The sequence below is a fragment of the Hyperolius riggenbachi genome, chromosome 6 (genome assembly GCF_040937935.1).
Source record: "Hyperolius riggenbachi isolate aHypRig1 chromosome 6, aHypRig1.pri, whole genome shotgun sequence".
NCBI classification, from domain to species: domain Eukaryota; kingdom Metazoa; phylum Chordata; class Amphibia; order Anura; family Hyperoliidae; genus Hyperolius; species Hyperolius riggenbachi.
In genome coordinates, this window is record NC_090651.1 from 123960162 (window position 1) to 123981046 (window position 20885).

The 20885-nt window shown below is 43.5% G+C and overlaps 1 protein-coding gene across 2 annotated transcripts in view; it reads right to left on the minus strand.

The window, feature by feature from the left end:
- The window catches only part of LOC137522539 (calcium-activated chloride channel regulator 1-like), a 58215-nt gene that overhangs the window by 13770 nt on the left and 23560 nt on the right, over positions 1–20885 (minus strand). The window contains exons 5-10 of one of the 2 annotated variants that reach the window (XM_068242623.1): positions 10370–10553; positions 7446–7670; positions 5047–5271; positions 3562–3742; positions 3373–3479; positions 1000–1221 (exon numbers count right to left, since the gene is read on the minus strand). In XM_068242623.1, the coding sequence (XP_068098724.1) occupies positions 1000–1221; positions 3373–3479; positions 3562–3742; positions 5047–5271; positions 7446–7670; positions 10370–10553 (1144 nt within the window). The remainder of the gene's footprint in view (positions 1–999; positions 1222–3372; positions 3480–3561; positions 3743–5046; positions 5272–7445; positions 7671–10369; positions 10554–20885) is intronic. The other variant, XM_068242624.1, reaches the window with a different exon arrangement.

Consider the following 20885-nt stretch of genomic DNA (forward strand, 5'->3'; position numbering starts at 1 on the left):
CGCAACAGTGACAAGCGCATTAATAGTACGGTCACCGCACGTTAAGCGCAACAGTGAAAAAACGTACCAACCCTGACTAACAAATGAAACACGGAAAACAAAGACAAACAGATAGCGGGAACGCTTGCTAATTGGTTGCCTAACACCAGACAACAGCAAGCGTTCGTTCCAGACAAAACAGACTGAAGGAGTAACCAGTAGCAACCATTGCCAAGGATATACTCCAAGACACAGACAAGGGAGATCCACCACCTCTAGAGCTAGGGCAAATGCGATCTAGGAACAGGACTGAACGATTCTCTATCACCCACCGCAGGAGATAGTACAATCGCAAGGACAGGACAAGACAAGACTAGGCAGTAAAAATAATACACAAACCTGACTGCACAAGGAGTGCAAAATGCACTCCCCAAGAATTAACTACACTAGAATATTAGCAACAAGATACAAAGAGGCTGAGGCTCTAAGGTTAGTCTCACTAAACAGAAACTATGACGAGCAAGGAATTCTGGGAGGAAGTGATATTTATACTAAAAACCTTCAAAGGAAGCAGACAAGCAAATTGCAAGATAAGTGGATGCAAATCAGTCAGCCTTTCAAACTGACAAAAAGGCCTCTTTTCCCTGGACTGAACTATGCAACCTGCATAGGAAACCAACAAACTGTCCAGGGAATCAAGGTCAGCAGAGCGGATTTTGACATGCACCAACTCCACAGCCCTGGTTTTCAGCTCCTGCCGATTGGCCAGCCTCTAATTAAGTCATCTGATGATTTCCTTATCAATTGTTTCAAAATATTAGATATTTTAAAACACACAGCTAGTGGAAGGAACCTAGTTTTTGCTTTCTTAAAATGGGTTTATTTTTTAAAGGGAGCCACTGTCTGAAGTGTCTTTACTTGGGTGAAACCATCTAGAGACAGGGACAACAAAATTAGCCAACTGAATTTTGAGTGTGACTGTAGCTGTAGATGAAGCAATATGTGAAGTAATGACATTACCTCTGCTGTTCCTGGGATCTGCAGCCTGGACAGTTTGGAGGTTGCATCGCTTGTGAACTGTATATCTTCATACACGGTTTCTTTTGGATCCTTTAAATAAATATTTGGTACTGTGGTTTGCCATGTGACTATAAAGAAAGTATCATTCCCCACCGTGTTGTCAATGAAAACGGAGCCGTCCAAACAGGCTGACGGTTGAAGATTTTGAGCCAGGCTTTCCAACTGTCATCATCAAAGATATATAAATAGTTTGTCACAAAAAGAATATTGGTATGAAAAAAAAAAAAAAAAAGTTTAGTGCATCAGTCTGGGGAAAATAAACCTAAACTCTGTGTGAAACATTGATGAGATTTTAAAATGTTGCACTTAATAAAAAAATTAATTGTAATTCTCAAATTAAAAATTTTGTGTCAAGGAGATGTTTTACCTGATCTAATTTAATGATATTTTATGTAAATCAGAAAGGAAAAGAAGACAATATTTTAAATTTACAGCAGATGAAAAGTAAACAACTGATGAAGTTAATGATGGTATGTCTTTTTCTACTGTTCGCCTTGGTATATGATGGCCTAATGAAAATCCTCATGTCATTTATCACAATCTGTGATAGATCAGACAATCAATCAGTATCTTCCAGATACTAATCTTTTGCCTAATCTACAACTATGCACCAGTAAATATTGAAATATTTTCTAATAGGGATCTTCCCATCGCAGCTGCCAGCTTTGTACTGTATGGTGGAGAACAAAGCTATACACATATCCACCAGCATCTATCAAGCAATGAACAGACATGGTCAATCAATATCTGGCAGATGTTTTGATTTTATATTATTGATCAATGGTGCGTTAGCAGCTTATCTTGTGCGGATCCTCTGTACCCTGCCACAGTGTTCAGTAAGATATGTACACTACTCACCATTGTGCATCTGCTCTGCATCCACCATTCAGGTCCTCTGCTACTGCTGGCACTGCCGCTTGGCGCGGGTCACAAACGGCAGTATATAGATCAGAGCCCCCGCAGTAGCATCAGGCTCACATTGCATTGCAAATGACCGATGGGAGGATTCTCAGCAAAACACCACTTGGTCAGTCACTGAGAATCTTCCTTGACCTTTTGCCTAGTGTAAACCTGCCCTCAAAGGGAGCTTTAAAGGGGAATGTCAGCCTAAACAAACATACTGTCATTAAGTTACATTAGTTATGTTAATTAAAAATGATAGGTAATATAATCTCTTACCCACCCTGTTTTAAACAAACATGCAAATGTTTGTGATTTCATGGGGGCAGCCATCTTTTTGGTTGAAAGGAGGTGACAGGGAGCATGAGACACTGTTCCAACTGTCCTGTGTCCTGATCACCCCTCCCAGCTGCGCGCCCTGGCTTCAGATCTCAAAATCAAAATTTAAAAAAACAAATTTGCGCCAAAACAGCAGAACAAGAACAACATCATCAGAAATCCCATCATACTTTGCACAGCATCAGAGGAAAAATGCCTGGGTAGATTTCTTTGATCGGGAGGAGCCTAGCTTCTGTGCAGCTTAAAATGAGGCTTGGGTAAGAAAAACAAAGTTCTGATGCTGTAAAACTGATAAAGAAACAACAAGCCTTTTCAGTGCTGCTTAGTAGATTTTTAGTCTGGTGGTTCACTTTAACTGAATCAAAGAAGTTCAGTTTAACTTACCTGGGGCTTCTTCCAGCCTCCTGTAGTCTATTAGGTCCTTTGCAGTTCTTCTAGCTTAATCCTTTTTGTTGCTGCGACCCTTCAAAAGCTGTCCTTCTGAGCCGGGTCACCGGCTACTGCATATGCACAGGCCCAGCATGGCCCCAGCCTTGATCGCACATGATCGTAGCTGGGAGCTTTCTGTGTTTAGACCGTTCGTAAAACCTGTAACTGTACATGTGCAGAACACTCCCAGCCACAGAAGCATGGTCAAAGCCATGCCAAGCTGAGCCGGCAACAGGACTCAATGGGCCAGATTTCAGAGGGGCACAGCACCACAAAGGGGAGGACTAGAAAGACAGCAGCAGGACTTGATGGAAGCCCCAGGTAAGTGCAAGTTCCTTAATTGTGTATAATGAATAAATGTCTAATATGTTAAAAAATATTGTGTAGTGAATGCCTGCTTTAACCACTTTACCCCCAGAGGTGCGGATTTCTCCGTCCCTTTTTCCACCCTGTTAACACCAAGGGATGGAGAAATCCGCACCTGACGCTATATTACAATACTACTATACTACTATAATAATAGCATACTAATGTTGTGCAATGCCACTTGTTATCTAAACTTATACAATATTTGTAAATCTTTGCTTATGTGGCATATATTCCAAGGATTCAAACAGTACGTCAACAATGTAGCTTGTATATTACCTGAATGGCTTGCTGGGAGTCCTTTCCATTAACAGATAAAGTTCCAGTAAAGGCATCAATCAGACCATTGGTACGCAGGTTATCGAATGCAGAAAACCTGAATCCACCTGCAAGATAATTTTGCATCCCACCAATTAAAGGCTTCCTCTTGGCTGCTGGCATAACAATGTATACAGTCTAATTTCATACCAGTCATATCTGCAATCTTCTCTAGCTCCTTTTCTGCGTATGGTCCAAGGGCTATAACATGTATGATGGCTCCACTAGCTGTTATGTTAGGGTAGCAGAGTTCGGTCTTGAAGTTGTCTTCTCCATCTGTCAGTAATACTATTTCTGTGCCACGTGCCGATCCATGATGATCTTTATTTACCTGAAATTTTGAACACAGATTGATATTACACATAAGTACCTTTGGCCATTTATATTGTTCAATTGTCAGTCATTTACAGTTTCTACAGTTTCACAATTTGTGTGCATATGAGTGTTCAACGCACTCATCCTTGGTAGTAGATCAAGGAAACATTAGCTTTTACTACATTAATATTCAACTCAATAAATTAACCTATTCTTCTGCTTTCCTCCAAGCAGCAATCACCATGCTCCAGCAATCACCAGCACGGGCAGTCAGGATCCAAGACTCCTAGCCTCAGCCAACCAGTTCCAAGAGTCTCCCTCTGCCACATTGTTTATGTTCCAGCAATCATCACCACAGTCAGTCAGGTTCCAAGTGTCCCAGCCTTAGCCAACCAGTTCCAAGAGTCTCCCTCTGCCACAGTGTATATGCTCTAGCAATCACCACTACAGTCAGGATCTAGGAGTCCCAGCCTCAGACAACCAGTTCCAAGAAGCTCCCTCTGCCACATTGTTTATGTTCCAGCAATCACCACCACAGTCAGTCAGGTTCCAAGTGTCCCAGCCTTAGCCAACCAGTTCCAAGAGTCTCCCTCTGCCACAGTGTCTATGCTCTAGCAATCACCACTACAGTCAGGATCTAGGAGTCCCAGACTCAGACAACCAGTTCCAAGAGTCTCCCTCTGCCACAGTGTCTATGCTCCAGCAATCACCACCACAGTCACTCAGGATCCAAGACTCCAAGCCTCAGCCAACCAGCTCCAAGAGTCTCCCTCTGCCACAGTGTCTATGCTCTAGCAATCACCACCACAGTCACTCAGGATCCAAGACTCCTAGCCTCAGCCAACCAGCTCCAAGAGTCTCCCTCTGCCACAGTGTCTATGCTCTAGCAATCACCACTACAGTCAGGATCCAGGAGTCGCAGCCTCAGACAACCAGTTCCAAGAGTCTCCCTCTGCCGCAGTGTCTATGCTCCAGCAATCACCACCACAATCAGTCAGGATCCAATAGTCACCACTATAGCTAGCTAAGCAGAAGGGACTTGTGTTGTGCACTTTACTGTATTTTTAGTAATATTTCTAATGCCATTTTATTTAAAATTAAAGGAAATTCAAAGGAACAAAACTGGCTGATTCATATTGATTTGTACCAGTCCCTTTTACTTTAGTGAGTCACAAAAAAATTAGCTTTTTTCCCCCATCAAAAAAATGTTTCTTTGATACCCAAGCTGCAAGGTAAATCGCTATGTTTTTTGGAGGGTAACCATTTAATTGTAGGTTTCTCCTATGCTTTCTTATTCATACAGGAAAAGTAATAAATAACCTTGAGTGCAGCAAGAATTCCAGGACAAATGTTGGTCATTTCATTGGATGCGGAAGAAGGAACCAGGGAAATCAGATTCTCACGCTCCTGCTCATCTATTCTTGTTAGTGGAGAGATGATGGTTGTGGAACTTGCAAATTGGACAATGCCAACATAAGCAGCAGTTTCAATAATCTGTGTTAGAAAAATATTCACTGCCTGATGCAGACGGTCAATGCGATTGTTCTGCAAAAAGTGTTGTATACATGTTATGTAGTATTATTCATAAATAACTAGTTTCTACACATATTTATGCAGTTATGTAAAGCAACTCAGAGAATACAGTAGATACATATGTACAAAGAGTAGACCGGCAACACACAAAAATTGTAGTCGTCGTAAGTAAATAAATGATACATTCTGATTCGTCACTGACATTTTTCCATGAATTTGCGCAATGAAAATATGCATTAGTATGAAAACTACTGATTGGGAATGGGCTAGTTTCCAATTTTTGTATGCGATTGTATGCAAGAAAAAAAACCTGCTGCATTTTTTCGCATTCCATATGAATTTTTTTTCCACATACAAACCAAAAAAAGGAACTTGACGATAGACAGAACATGTAAATTAAGGCCATTGCAAAAAAAATCGTATGCAAATATTTGTATAGAACACCATGCGGTTTTTCAATCTCAGCATGCGATTTTCTAAATGCAAAAATGCAACACTACAGTTGAAACATAGCCTTATTGAATACATTTGAAAAATGAAAAAAATCCTTTTACCAGCCATACATGTGTGAAAGAAGAAAGAGGTAAGAAGTGGCTTACCTTAATGGCCATGACAACCATTTTATTTTGCACTTTACATGACGTGTTTTGTGGGACATATCCCATCTCCTCAAAACCCACTTGCTGTTGATTGCGTATATGGCATAGTATATTAACCTGGGGTAGTGGAGTTTATCTCATGTCATGTCATGTTTAGCGTCATCTATAATGCAAAATAAAATCCCTTAGAACCTTAACAGTTGTCATTTCCTGTAATGATCAACTTCTTACCTTTTTGCTTTTATTAGATTTAATCATTTTATAACACCTGGGTGCCTCTTTCCTACCTCCATAATAATGTCATATCAAGTTCAACCAGAGTGTTTTGCAGACAATCACTAAACTCCAGTAAAGTGACTGTGCACACAGCGTGTGGCAGCTTTACCTGTATTCAAGCAATTGACGTAGCACATGTTGCTCAAGTAGCATGTCACATTACCTCGGTAAAATGTACCCTGATAGTATATCATTCGTTATGCTGGTAATGCATGTTCCTTTGGTGCACTATATCAGTTGCATTCATACTGGTAAAATTGCCATGTGCGCATGTTAATTTTACCTTCGTTTAGTGAATAATATACCTCATTTTGTGCAATAAAGGTTTAAACTGTCTACACTTAGTACTTACATTTTACTGCCTTTTCTCTAGCATGAAGTTATGTGCTTTTATGAAGCTACTTAAATGAGAAGACTGAAAGAGGAAGTATCTGGTAAGTGTAACAATAACATTACTATAATCTTATAACTTGGATAAGATATTTAAGCAACACGTCCTCAAAATTACATTAGCCAGAGTGTTCTATAAATAAAACTAGATTAGCATGTGTATAATTATGTAATTAGGAACACTCTCCCCTAAATACCATAATCGGGCAAGCATGTCACCCAAATAGTATAATTATGAATGTATGGCCTGCAAATAAGTATGGAAGTATGTCCTCCAAATAACATAATTGTTAGTGTATGTCCCCCAAATAACATAAGTTAGCCACATGCTCCCAAAATACTATCAGGAAGCACGTTTTCCAAATAAAAAAGTTAGGTAGTTTGCACCTTAGGCAACAACCAGACTAGACACACAACATTTATATTGCACTTCTCTCCTGGCAGATTCAAAGCGCCAGAGCTGCTTTATAGGTAATAGCAGTGTTAGGGAATCTTGCCCAAGGTCTCCTACTGAATAGGTGCTGGCTTACTGAACAGGAAGAGCTGAGATTTAAACCCTGGTCTCCTGTGTCAGAGGCAGAGCCCTTAACCATTACACTATCCAGCCACTAATACCTTCTAGGAGGAGCATACCACAATTTTCAGTTATCTCAGCTATCCAAGCAGTGCACTCCCTGATGTGACCAGTCCAATCAAGTGCCCAGGCCACCTCGTGGCTTCTACTGCCACACTTCCAGCACGCTCCTTCATAAGTGTGTTACTCTACATTTGTCAAGTCCCCTTCCATACCTGAGCACTCTGGTTACTGTGCTGGAAAACGTGTGATTGTTACACCCCTGGTTTTAGTGTTTGTATTAGGTCACAGGATTTGAACACCGGTTCTCTTGAAAGTGATTTTTGAAAAGCAAATTATCTACACACCAGACTCATGCTTCCAGATACATCAAGCACTAGAGATACGACTCTATCCTTGTTCTGCAGCAGTGTGAAGGTGGGCTCAGGAACCTGAAGGTCAGGCTGTGGTGGAGTAGAGGTTATATCAGCAGAATTCATGATCACTTCCCATGTGCTGCGAGAGTTACACATTCTGTTGTGCAGATTGGGAGCCTCTCTGTTGTGAGTATGGGAATCACAGAAGTCCGTTATCTGGAGATGAAGCAGAATGTCTTGAGAATATAGTATGACAGGATATCAAAAATAACTTGGTGAAAGGACATCTGAGGTAAAAATAAACTGATGAAAATCAAATGTATCGATCCCCCTCCACCTAAAAATGACCCTTTTTTTGATATCCCATAGTTTTATTTTATATTTAAATGTAGTTTTTAAGTTTTTACTGTTTCATTGTCTCTGCTCAATGACACCTTCTTTGAAGTATGCTAGCGCTCAAATCTATCTATCTAAGCTATTTACTGACAGGAAAATATTATATGGCTGTAATTACTTATCAGTGAAGGTTATGCTGTAGTATGACCCGGTCCTGACACTGTCACTTGCATACCTGATGTTTAACTCTTTCAGGCAGAGGGGGAGGGGTGGTTATGGAATATCCTTAACCACTTGAGGACCCACCCTTTACCCCCCCTTAACGACCAGCGCTGTTGTTGCTGATCTGTGCTGGGTGGGCTCTCCAGCCCCCAGCACAGATCAGCGTGCAGGCAGAGCGACCAGATCGCCCCCCTTTTTTCCCCACTAGGGGGATGATGTGCTGGGGGGGTCTGATCGCTCCTGCCTGCGGGTGTTGCGGGGGGGGGGGGCACCTCAAAGCCCCCCTCCGCGGCGAAATCCTCCCCCTCCCTCTCCTACCTGGCCCCCCCTGGAGATCCGGGCTGCACAGGACGCTATCCGTCCTGTGCAGCCAGTGACGGGACGTCCCCTGTCACATGGCGGCGATCCCCGGCCGCTGATTGGCGTACAAATGTAAACAAAGCGGATTATTTCCGCTTGTGTTTACATTTAGCCTGCGAGCCGCCATCGGCGGCCCGCAGGCTATTCACGGAGCCCCCCGCCGTGAATTGACAGGAAGCAGCCGCTCGCACGAGCGGCTGCTTCCTGATTAATCAGCCTGCAGCTGGCGACGCAATACTGCGTCGCTGGTCCTGCAGCTGCCACTTTGCCGACGCGCGTTATGAGTGCGCGGTCGGCAAGTGGTTAAAGTGGATCTGAGGTGAACTTTTACACATTGCATAATTGTGTTCCTTTCCTATTGTTTATAGGGCATTCCTCAAGCCAAATACTTTTTTTGTTTTTGTTTTAATACTCTAATTCCCTATAAGCTAAACGAGCCTCGCCCACAGGTATTCAGAGAGCCAAGGCACTTTCAGACAGTAGCAAGGGCTCATGGGAGCTCAGTCTGGGCAGGAGGAGGGGGAGGTATTACTAGCCAGAGATTTCAGAGGCAGAGGGGAGGAGGGAGGAGGAGGGGGATTAGTTTTCTTTGCTCAAGAGACAGATAAGCCTGCCTCTGTGTAATGTTTACAAACAACATGGCTGCTGTCATTGTATCACAGGAAGAAATGATCATATTCTATTAAAGCTGTTTGCAGCCAGATTTGCTGTGTAATCTATCTAAACTTTAGATAAGATATATAGACAAGTTACTTGTTATAGTTAGTTTTTCAATCTTGGATCTGCTTTAACACAAGGCTACGTTGAGTGTTATGTCTTATGCAAAAAAAGTGACATCATATAAATCAGGATGTAACGCTTGTGCCCATAAGGTTCTATGACTAAATAACAGTGTGGATTGGCAATGACTCAATTACATTAGGAGATAATGTCATGCACCAAAGGGTAAATTACTTCAGCCGGAGATGTTTGATGTGCATTAAGGAAGCTTCTAGGGAGTGTCATAACACTTGTAACTTCTATATAAACCGTATTACCTTATAAACCTGAATCCAGCTAAATCTTTATATGGCAAGATCCACAGAATTCATTATAAGGTTTACCTTTCTGCTTGACTCTTCATGCTGTTTTTCTTCCATAGTGTGGTCCATTATCGCTAAAGGTGGCCATGCATCTGACAATTTTACCACTAAATGACCATTCCATTCAACATTATTATCGGATGAAAATTGGTGCCACAACAAGCAAGCCCAAACCTGACTATATACTGGCTGCCTGATTGTCTATTGACTTATTAAAATGCCATAGCATCAGCTTACCAGAATATGCAGGGTCTAAGACTAACTCACCACGTTCCCTGCAGGAGTTGGCCCACGCAAAAGCCATTTCATCACAGCAGGAGAACCGTGTGTAGGCCTCCTATGCCCCCAGAAAGTGGCGAGCAGCGGCGACACCCCACATCCACTGCCCAGGAGCACCACAGAGGTTTTAGACCCTGCATATTCTGGCGAGCAGATGCGATTTGCAAATGCTATGCCATTTCAATTAGTCAACAGACAATTAGGCAGCCAGTATATGGTCAGGTGAACCTGGATAGGCAGCGGACAGGTAAAGTATTTTCATGCATCTGCACCGGGGGGACACATATAACATTTGGGGGGACAGCAGCTGGAGGCAGTGTCACTAGGCCGTTTCCCAAAAGATTTCATGCTGAAAATAATTAGGAATCAGCCTGAGGTGTGTGGGCAGCCAACAGATCTCTCTCTGATCAGATTTGATCAAAGAGAGATCTGCTCTTGGTCAATATACCCATATATTGCTAAATGTACCGGCATCTATACTGTGCATACAGCTAACTATGGTAGATGGTTGTTATGAAGTAATCACAGAATAAATGATAAATAATAAGAGCATCATAACTGCTTAACAAAGTATAATTCCAATATTTGTCTTATATTTTCAGTAATATCTAGTGAAACTATAGGAAGAATACTCACTTCAGTCAATGCCTGTGAATACATGATGGATTCCTGAACGAACTGGGATGTGTCAGGCAGGAATACACAGCCCTTTTCATAAAGGCTTGAATCTGGGTCAAAGTCGCAGGCCCGTGTTGGACAAGATCCTCCTTCACATGGGCTGACTTGGAAGATGTTGGTTCCAAAGATGTCCACAGAGCATCTAGCAAACATCATACAAACAGTATGGAGAATGTAAAGGTATTTGTTTGTAGTATAATGATCACTGAACCCCAATGATGGTTATCTCACAAAGTGGTTATTCATGTTGTCTTGCCAGCTAATGAATTTCATTTAGGCTGAATGATCAAACTTGGAGTAAATGGTCAGCACTGCTTCTAGTAACACATTGGGCTCTAGTCATAATAGGCAGTTAGTAAAATCTTTTTGGTCGGTAAAATGCCTCATGCGGTATTTTACACTTTTTTTCCAAATTCACTAAAGTTTTCCCTCATGAGGTAGAAGTTTGGTAATTTACCGAACAAACATGCCTCAATTCAGTAAGCCCTGCTCTGGAAAGTGTGACTTACCAGCCTTCTAGCTGGGCAGCAGGCAGGCAGGGAGCTGTGTGTGTGACTCGGAGGTTTTCTGTCCAATGCAGCCTGTCATCCCTTTAGATGTGCTGCAGCCACCAGGGGGAGCTCTTCTGTATACATATACAATACAAATATGCACATCTAAAGGGATGTAGGGATGCCTGCAGAATTGTGATCTTCCTCTGATTTGATACAGTGAAAGACCCACCCGATATCGATTCGCTTTAAAGAGAACCCGAGGTGTGTTTAAAGAATGTTATCTGCATACAGAGGCTGGATCTGCCTATACAGCCCAGCCTCTGTTGCTATCCCAAACCCCACTAAGGTCCCCCTGCACTCTGCAATCCCTCATAAATCACAGCCATGCTGTGAGGCAGTGTTTACATCTGTAGTGTCAGTCTCAGCTGCTCCCCCGCCTCCGGCATAGCTCCGGTCCCTGCCCCGTCCCTTCCCTCCAATCAGCAGGGAGGGAAGGGATGCAGGCGGGGACTGGAGTTCTGCAGGAGGCGGGGAGAGCAGCAGACTGACACTATAGAGATAAACACAGCCAGCTCTGACAAGCTGTTTGTCAGCAGCGTGGCTGTGATTTATGAGGGATTGCAGAGTGCAGGGGGACCTTAGGGGGGTTTGGGATAGCAACAGAGGCTGGGCTGTATAGGCAGATCCAGCCTCTGTATGCAGATAATATTCTTCAAACCCACCTCGGGTTCTCTTTAAATCAGAGTGAGAAGCAGGCTGTGTGGCTATTGGATGCTTGGCTCTCCCCAAAGGCTGTCTGTCAAATCTACCGCACAGAGACAGCATGGGGAGAGCCAGTTATCGGCTGTTGTGAGCTGGAGAAAAAAATGAACACTTTTGGCCGCTAAATTAAATTGACATTGTATATTGACATTTCTTGACATTCCTCGACGTTATTACCACACAAGTTGGTAATTTACTTGACTAGTCGGAAACTGTGATTTTCTGTGCGGAGATAGGTTTAGTGAATTCAATAAGGCGATCAGTAAAATCAGCAGTTTTCAGCATTACCGAATGCAGTAATGCTTTGTGAATAGAGCCCATTGTATTTTCTTGCTCTGCAGAAAGGGAAAACAGAAGACAGATTGCTGGGAACAAGCTGTATGCATGTATATAGCATGTATGGACAATAGATTCAAGATGGCGCTGGGTCAGCAGCAACGGCCACAGGGCTCTGGCACATAACTTCTCTTTTCTCCCCTTAATTGCCATTATGCCTGGCCAAAACCATCTGTGTGGTCCACAATCCGCCCTGCTCTCCAGCGGGCGAATGGCCAGAGGCCGGGCTCTTCCCCTCCGCACCCGCATTTGTTTGGTGCTCAGCAGCTCTCCACATGTCCGCTCTGCTGATCCTGGCCACGTGACACGGGTATCCGGCTCCAGCAGCAGCTTCCTCTCAGGGCGGGCAGCACGATCAGCCATAACACCAGCGCAAAGGGAACCCAGTCCTCAGTGTTAATGCAGTGGCTCTGGCACAAAGGGGGATCCAACACATGCCAACACTGCTCCTGCCTCGCCAGCCTGGACAAACTGTGTCTCTTCACCGCTGCCTCCCAACACTCTTTCCACCGCCACACCAGGATGCCACAGCAGGACCAATGCAGCCCCAGTCCACACATGGAGGTTTCCAGCGCAGCACAGAGAAATCCAGGACTGCACTCAATGGGAGCCACCATCAGAGCATCAAGTCAGACTCCGCCATTCAGGCTCTGGGCCTGTACCGCAGCCCAGCAGCCACCGCATGGCATCCAAGCACTATTTCCGACCACGTGCGGGAGACAGTCACTACTAGGCCAGCCTGAGTGCTGCAGCTCTCCCACCTCCGTTGATGCCAATTCCATCTGATGGCAACCCTGTACATCGCTAGTATCCATAAACGCCATGGAGCCCTCTGCAAAATCGACCAGACCAGCCAAACAGGACTCATAAACGGCCAGGTCATGCCGCAATCCTTATGGGAATCATTTTTTTCACCTTCTCTCTCTGTCTTGTTTTTCTTCATTCTCTCGGCTTCTCTCTTTCCCACAGATGGATTGGGGGCATCTGATTCAATCATTGCTAAAGAAGCGTTTGAGTGCCACAGACGACAGCAGATAACCCCCCTGGTCCTTTCCTGGGTCCATCCTTTCCATATCCTTCTAGCTAAGCTTTGTGTATCTATGCCTTGTATGTGTACTGTACATGCACTTGTATTTGCACTGTATCTACTGTATGTACTGTACGTATCTAATGTATATCTGCTGTAACTACTGAAGCTTAATGCAACACTATTTTTACTGCACCACTCCCGACCCTGTTGTGCCAAAACCAATTCCGGGTACAACCCCCGTTGTACTTGGCGAAATAAATTCTGATTCTGAACTGCCTATGTCTGTCTCAGTTTACTACTTATAGAAGACCATTTTTATTAAGTTATTAAGTAAAAAGTCTGAATGTATTGCTAGTACCTGCTGTTACTGCCTTTGATAGTCCTCTCTACCTGCAATTCACCTGCAGTTTAGCCAAGCTGATCATCCAGCCAAGTAAAAATAAATACTGGTAGTGATTTCAGAAATGTGAGACATTGTTTAATGATAAAAAGGAGTTAAACCTTTTTTACTGTTCCACCCAGGTAATGCGACACAATATATTAATGATAAAAATTAGAGCAGATGAGTATTAAACATATATACTGCTCCATCCAGGTAATAAAATATAGTATATTACTTGTGTCAGGGATTAAAGCAGTACTCCTTAAACATTCCTGCCAAGAGTTAAAAGTAACAAATAAAACGGACCAGAAAAAAAGTGCAAATCCACTCTAGTTACTAATCATTACATAGCATTATATTAATCAGAGGACTTTGAGCCCCTCCCCCCAGGATCACCTGCTCTTTCACAAAATTGAAAAGAGAGCTCGGACATAAGCATCTTGATATATCCCACTGGGACTCCCTATTGGACCAGTAATCTGAACCAATGAGGATGATTCTAATTGGTCAGAGCAGTGGACCAATGAGAAATCCCAGTGGGAAATTCAAAGATCATTTATGCTCTAGCTTTTTCCTCCTTGTGTCGCAAGCCTTAAAAGAGTTCTTCCGGTGAAAAAAGGCATAGCCTGCCATGAATAGGGGTGTCTGCATTAAATATCTATGTGATCATACGTGCTTAGAACACAGGTGTTGCTCTGCCCCCTTCCTAGGGAATACAGTCATGGCCATGTTACTGAAGTCTAAAGAGCTCTTTGGAAAGCTTCGCCTGCATTGCTGAGGCCTGCCCTCAGCTCAGCAGCCACCAATTAGGGCTGCAACTGATGAGATGGGGGTGGGCTGTGACAACACAGATGGGAGCAGTCACAGCCTCGTGGAGATTATGAAAATAACTTGCCACCACCATAATTTCAAGGGGGGCAATGCAATCATCTGTTAAGAGGAATTACAGCCAATCAGATTGGTATTTAACCCTGGCAATCTTGTGTCACAAGCCTTAACCTCCTTGCCGGTTATCCCGAGCTCAGCTCGGGGTAACCTGCGCAGGAGGATTTCTCAGGCCCCACTGGGCCAATTTGCATTTTTTTTATTACACGCAGCTAGCACTTTGCTAGCCGCGTGCATATTTCGATCGCCGCCGCCGATTCGCCGCAATCCGCCACGCCGCCCCGACCCCCCTCCAGACCCCTTGCGCAGCCTGGCCAATCAGTGCCAGGCAGCGCTGAGGGGTGGATCAGGATTCCCTCTGACGTCCCGACGTCCATGACATCGGTGACGTCATCCCGCCCCGTTGCCATGGCGACAGGGGAAGCCCAGCAGGAAATCCCGTTCTGAACGGGATTTCCTGCTTTCAGAGAGCGCCGGCGACGATCGGTTTAGGTAGGGGGATGCCGCTTGTCAGCAGCTATCATGTAGCTAGTGCTAGGCTAGCTACATGAATTTAAAAAAACAAATAAAGTGCTGCGCCGCCCCCTTGCCCAAATAATTGGAACGGCCAGGGGGTTAAAGAGTACTTCAGGTAAATAAGGGAGAGCCTGGGGGTGTCAGCATTAAATACTTGAGTGATCACACATTCTTAGGACATAGGTGATGTTCTGAGCCCCCCCCCCCACCCTTCGGCCACAGTCATGGCCATGTTTCCAAAGTCTAACAAAGTTCTTTGGAAATCTCCACCTGGGTTGCTGCGGCCGGCACCCAGCTCGGCAGCCCCTGATTGGGCTGCAGCTGCCGAGCTGAGGGTGGACTGTGGCAACACAGATGGGTGTGGACAGAGCCTCGGCTGAGATTTTGAAAAGAACTGAGAGGAAGGTATTTAACCCTGACAAGCCCATAGACCTGTATCATTAAGGCCTCTTTTAGACAGGAGGCTGAACTTCACGCTTGCCAAGGGGGGGAGAGGGGTAAGACGCCTGTCCAGCACTGGTACAGAGCGGCGCTAGCAAGCACAAGGCTGGTGTAGGAGAGCAGCTGACAAATGGTAAATTCATTGTCTGTCAGCTGCCCATCTGAAAGTGGCCTAAGACAGAGCCTGTTGTGGCGCACGTTATTCTGCTTATTGTAGTAGTTGAGTGCATATGAGTATTGATTAACCACTTCAACTGCCCCAGATTGAATATCTACGTCCCTGCATTACTTTGCAGGGACGTAGATACTCCTCCATTGCTTCTGCGGAATTCCGCTCGCCCCCGGCTCGTTACCGCCACTAATTGCTAGACGGGCGATCAATGATCAATCCCATTCATTTATCCAAGTCTCCGTGTGAGTAACCGCTGCTGTCCATGAGACAGCGCCATCATTCACAAACAACGATACTTACACGTCCACACATTACTTCCTGTTTGCGCGGTAATACTACCCATAGGAAAGGTATTGTGGCTAAATAGTAAAATTACATCTACAAACATTTTTTTTTTCATTCAATGACTTTTTTTTTTACATTTAAAAATTAACCCCTTACCTCCCACACTCCCCAATAGTTACCCCCCAAAACGTTTTGGGGGGAAATAAATAATAAAAAAATAATAAAAAAAATATATATAATATAAAAAAATACATAAATAGTTAGCTTAGGGACTGAATTTTTTTAATATGTATGTCAAAAAGTTATATTACAGTTTTACATTTTAAAGTATGGGCTTGTAATTGATGATGGACGCAAAATTGAAAAAGATGCACCTTTATTTCCAAATAAAATATTGGTGACATACATTATACTGGAAAAAAAGGTTAAATGTTGCAATAACCAGGACAATTGGGCAAATAAAATGTGTGGGTTTTAATTACGGTAGCATGTGTTATTTTAAAACTATAATGGACGAAAACTCTGAGAAATAGAATTTTTTCATTTTTTTCTTATTTTTCCTGTTAAAACGCAGTTAGAATAAAATAATTCTTAGCAAAAAGTACCCCCCAAAGAAAGCCTAATTGGTGGTGAAAAAAGCAAGATATAGAATGTTTCATTGTGATAAGTAGTAATAAAGTTATAGGCGAATTTGAATGAAAGGAGGGCTATTGCTCTGGTGTTTATAAAGGAAACCCCTTGGAGTTGAAGTGGTTAAACAGTTGCTTTGTGTAGAGTCAGCAAATTGTGTGTAATGCAGATAGATAGGAAAGTCACTTTATCTTCACTTGTAAGTCTCTTGAGCAACAGCTAGTAGTTACAACTACTCATTATCTCGCCTACACGTTTTATGCAGATAGGGTCAGATGTTTTGTAACGGCAGCAGCCCTTTGGCTTGACTAAGGAATATTATTTATTCTCCACTGCTACTTCAATAAAGAGGGAAGGGCTAGCCATGCACAGACGCTCCTAGCTTTTTCAAACCAGTATTGAGAAAACTGTAAATACTGAAATACATTTGTACATATATGTATAAGAACGGTAAATTTCTCCCGGAGTAAAATGCAGTTTAAATTACTTTTTTTCCTATGCCACGGACTAGTCTGACAGCTCTGACAAGTTTTGCACTACTCATAGGGATTCTCAGTATTTCCTTTATTCTTTACAAAAGCACCCCCTGTAAAGGAGGTACACAAAGATGTTGGCCAACTGGCCTCACTATTTGCACACTATTTTTTGCAGTTAACCCCCCCCCCTGCAGTGCTAGCGACACACAGCGCGTCGCCAGCACAATGTTTACCTATGTGCTGTCTGTTAGCGCCGCTCCCCCGCCTCCTCTGTATCGGCGCTACCCGCCCGCGTCCCTTACCTCCCGCTGATTGGAGGGAAGGGATGCGGGCGGGTAGCACCGATACGGAGGAGGCGGGGGAGCAGCGCTAACAGACAGCACATAGGTAAGCATTGTGCTGGCTACACGCTGTGTGTCGCTAGCACTACGGGAGGTCCTGGAGGCACACCATGGGGCAACGGAGGCTGGTGTTAGTGTGCACAACCAGCCTCTGTGCCCCACTAACATAATTAAATCCCACCTCGGGTTCTCTTTAACGGCAAAAAATTTAAACTGAGCAACTGTCATTCAGTATCTGCTTGGAATGATAAAGAAACCCTAAGAATTCCCCATGAGGAGAGTTTACCGTATACAGTATGCTAGAGTACAGAGTTTTTAGGACCCCCCAAAAAGTGGGCCAAAAATATGGGTCTCGGCTTATTCTCAAGTCACTAATGATGCTTATGCTATGATGCTTATGCTTAAATCACTTCTGGGTCCTCCCCCAAGTGTGCTCCCTGTCATGTACCCAACGCCAGAGCAGTAAATGTGGTTCTGTTCCCAGAGTGTCTTCTCTGTCATGTGACCTAAGCCGGAGTGGTAAAAGTAGTTCCGTTTCCCTTAGTGAAGTGATCTACAAACTTGGCTATTGTGATGATCGCAGCTGCAGCAGCTGTTGCTGGAAGTAGTAGTGCTGCAGCTCAGGCAGTTCTGATCTATTTCCATGCAAGCTGCATAGCTTTGTCTGTCTTTCCCTGCTGTCAGCTTGTGACTGATTATCATTCACCTGTGTGGGAATCTGCATGTCTGCTCCCATTGGATGACCTCAGTATAAAGATCTGCTTCCTGCAGGGTTTCCTTGGGTTTTCATAGCTTTTGTTTAAGCCCGTCTTGCTGTCGCTTCAGCCCCGATCGTGTTTCTTGTTCTAAAGATACTTTGCTGGTTTTGCATCATATATTGGTTCATTGCCAATATATATGCATACCAGCACGTTTATTATTTTCCTTGTATTCGTGTTACGTTGATACATCAGTGTTGCTGATATATACGTACACGAACTGTTTATTTCCTGTGTTCAGTTAGTCAGTTTTCCAGCACGTTTTGGTAGTTTGCGCGTACCGTGAGCACCCGTGCTGAGCTAGTTATCCTGTTCCTGGTCCTGTTTGTGGATTGCGTTCATCTCTGCGAAGAGATAACGAATCCTTCTGAATCCTGTTCTGTTACTGTTTGTGGATTGCGTTCATCTCTGCGAAGAGATAGCGAATCCTTCTGAGTCCTGTTCCCTGTATTACTCCAGTCCTAGTCAGCGTTCCTGCTTATGTCATATATCGGTTCATTGCCGATATATACATATATTAGTCAGACGTTACAAATAGTTTCATTGATAGCTGTAATTGTAATACGCTAGGAAAACATACTTATTGTATATTTATCTGTGTTACGTTCATCTATCTTGATCCTGCTGTTTTCCTGACTATCCTGTCCTGTCTTTGTGAGGCACGCCATCGCCGCAACGCATTGGCTGCCTCATTCCAGTCTGTCTGGTTTTGGACGCTTGCTGTCGCTAAGTAGCCGCTAGCTAGCAAGCGTTCATTCTGTCTACCTGTCCTGATCTCCTCAGTTCTGGTTTATGCGCTCAGCGCTACTTTGCGCTGAGACGTTATACGAAAGCATTGTTTGTGGCTGTCAGATCTGCACCGGCTCTGTGCGCCACAATCTCCTATTGGAGTCAGTCCTCCCCTCCACTATACTAGGGATAGCCTGTTTCCTTGTGCTAGTGTGTGTACCTCCTCCACGTCAGCTCATGCGTTGCATGCTGACTGTGGAGAATACACCACCAAGCCTTACATTATGAAAACCCCATTACCAATCCCTATTGTGGGGGGAATTTCCAGAAATTATGACACTGTTTGTCAGGGGTCCTGCTCCTTTAAAAAATTTGAAAAGCTTGGTCCTGAAGTTACAGACAAATTTATATCAGAATTGGTTAAAGTTCTGGCCAATCCCGACTTTCGGGCTTCTGCAATTTCTACCTGGTCTGATTGGATCGTTTGTGCTCTTTTTAAGGGCAAACTTTTTGATTGGGCAATCGATGTCTTAGATCACACTCAGTTTAGACAAAGTCCTTTGCAATTTATAGCTTTTGTAATTCACAATTGGTTGCGCATAGATCCATTGCCTTTTCCTCTTAATGAACTCCTGGCAGCAGGCCAATCAGCTGCTCCTTCAATTGCTTGCAAGAATGAGCAGCAAGCAGAAAGTGTTACTGATAATTTTCCTGCAGCTTTGAATAAATCACCAAAAACAGCAAGGTCAAAGGCAAAACGCAAACGTTCTAAGAAACGTGTCCAATCTGCAGAATCGTTATGTTTAGCGACTGCGCATCAGACCTGCAATGAGATTCTGCCATTAACAGATAATGAAATGCAATTGTCTTTCAGGGGAGTTAAATGGACTTATGAAACTATTAATGAACTTTCATCACTGGCTAGGGAAAATAAAGATTTTTGTTTAAAAGAATTATCTGAGTATGATTATGAGGAGATATTACAGAGTATTGAACAAATCAACTTATTTGTGAAGCAAGGAAAGTTTGCATACACTACAGTTCAACACTTGCTACAGGTATTAGAGATTCTTAAGAATAAGGAATCTGCCAATCACCTGCTAATTAACCCAATATATGTCCCTGCCACAATCATATCTGCAAACTGTGATCTGCCTGTTAAGTATGCTTGGAATCCTCCATTTGAGAAAGGAGAGATGGAAGCTCTGGTCAATGAATGGAAGAATGATTCAAGTTCATTTTGTCAATTTTACAGTGCAAAAAGTGAATTAGTATTGAATGCATGCATTAAGTCTGCCTATAACCTAATAAAGACTGGTGTGTGTGGGTATGACTTTGTGGCTCCATTGATCGATGTGTGGAAAATGATTTTGGATGATTTTTATGCGATTCAATCAGTTGATACCAGGGAAGACACACTGTCAATTGGAGACTGTCCCACTTCTCCAGTTACTGAGTCCCTGCCATGTCTTGTGAATGTTCCTGTAACTCCACCCTGTACCATGGATAACTCAGTGTTACTTCCCAGTAAAACAGAAGCCACTGATACTTTCTTAACTTTGCCCTGCACAAATTTCTCAGCAGAGAATCCAGAGGTCCTGCTGACTTCTGAGTCCAGCCTAGCCAGTACTCATGAGTCTTTGTTCAGTGAAACAGACACCAGAAAAATCTTGCCTGTCTCTGCAAACACTTCTGCAGAAATTACCTGTGTTAATAAAGTTCAACTCCTGTCTGATCCAGCAGATGCCAATAGATGCACTACATCAGTTTCCGAGTCCCAGCAATCCTGTCTAGTAACCTCAGAACCCCAGCATCTGAATTTTCCAATTTTACAAATGAATGGTGATTGAGATGCGCAAACATTGTGTCTTGATCTTCCTGTTTCTACACCTCGCTCTAGTTTCGTGAATAGCTCAGAGCATCTGCTATGTGAACCTGAAATCGCAAAATTATTACCTTGTTCAGAAAATTTTCCAATAAATTTGCCCTGTACCATGAATTGTGCAGTAGATCTCTCCAATTAAACTCAGGTCACAGAATCATTATGCTGTCCAGCAGGTGCTTCCATGGTTTTGCCCTGCAATATGGACTGTTCAGTGATCCTGTCCAGTGAAGCTGTGGTCGCAGAGTCTTATGCTTCACCCAGTACTTTGGATACTTTAAACCCTCTAGCAGAGGAGTCTGAAGCACTGCTTACCTCAGTTGGTGTTGCAGTAATATTCACTTGTCTAGCAGCT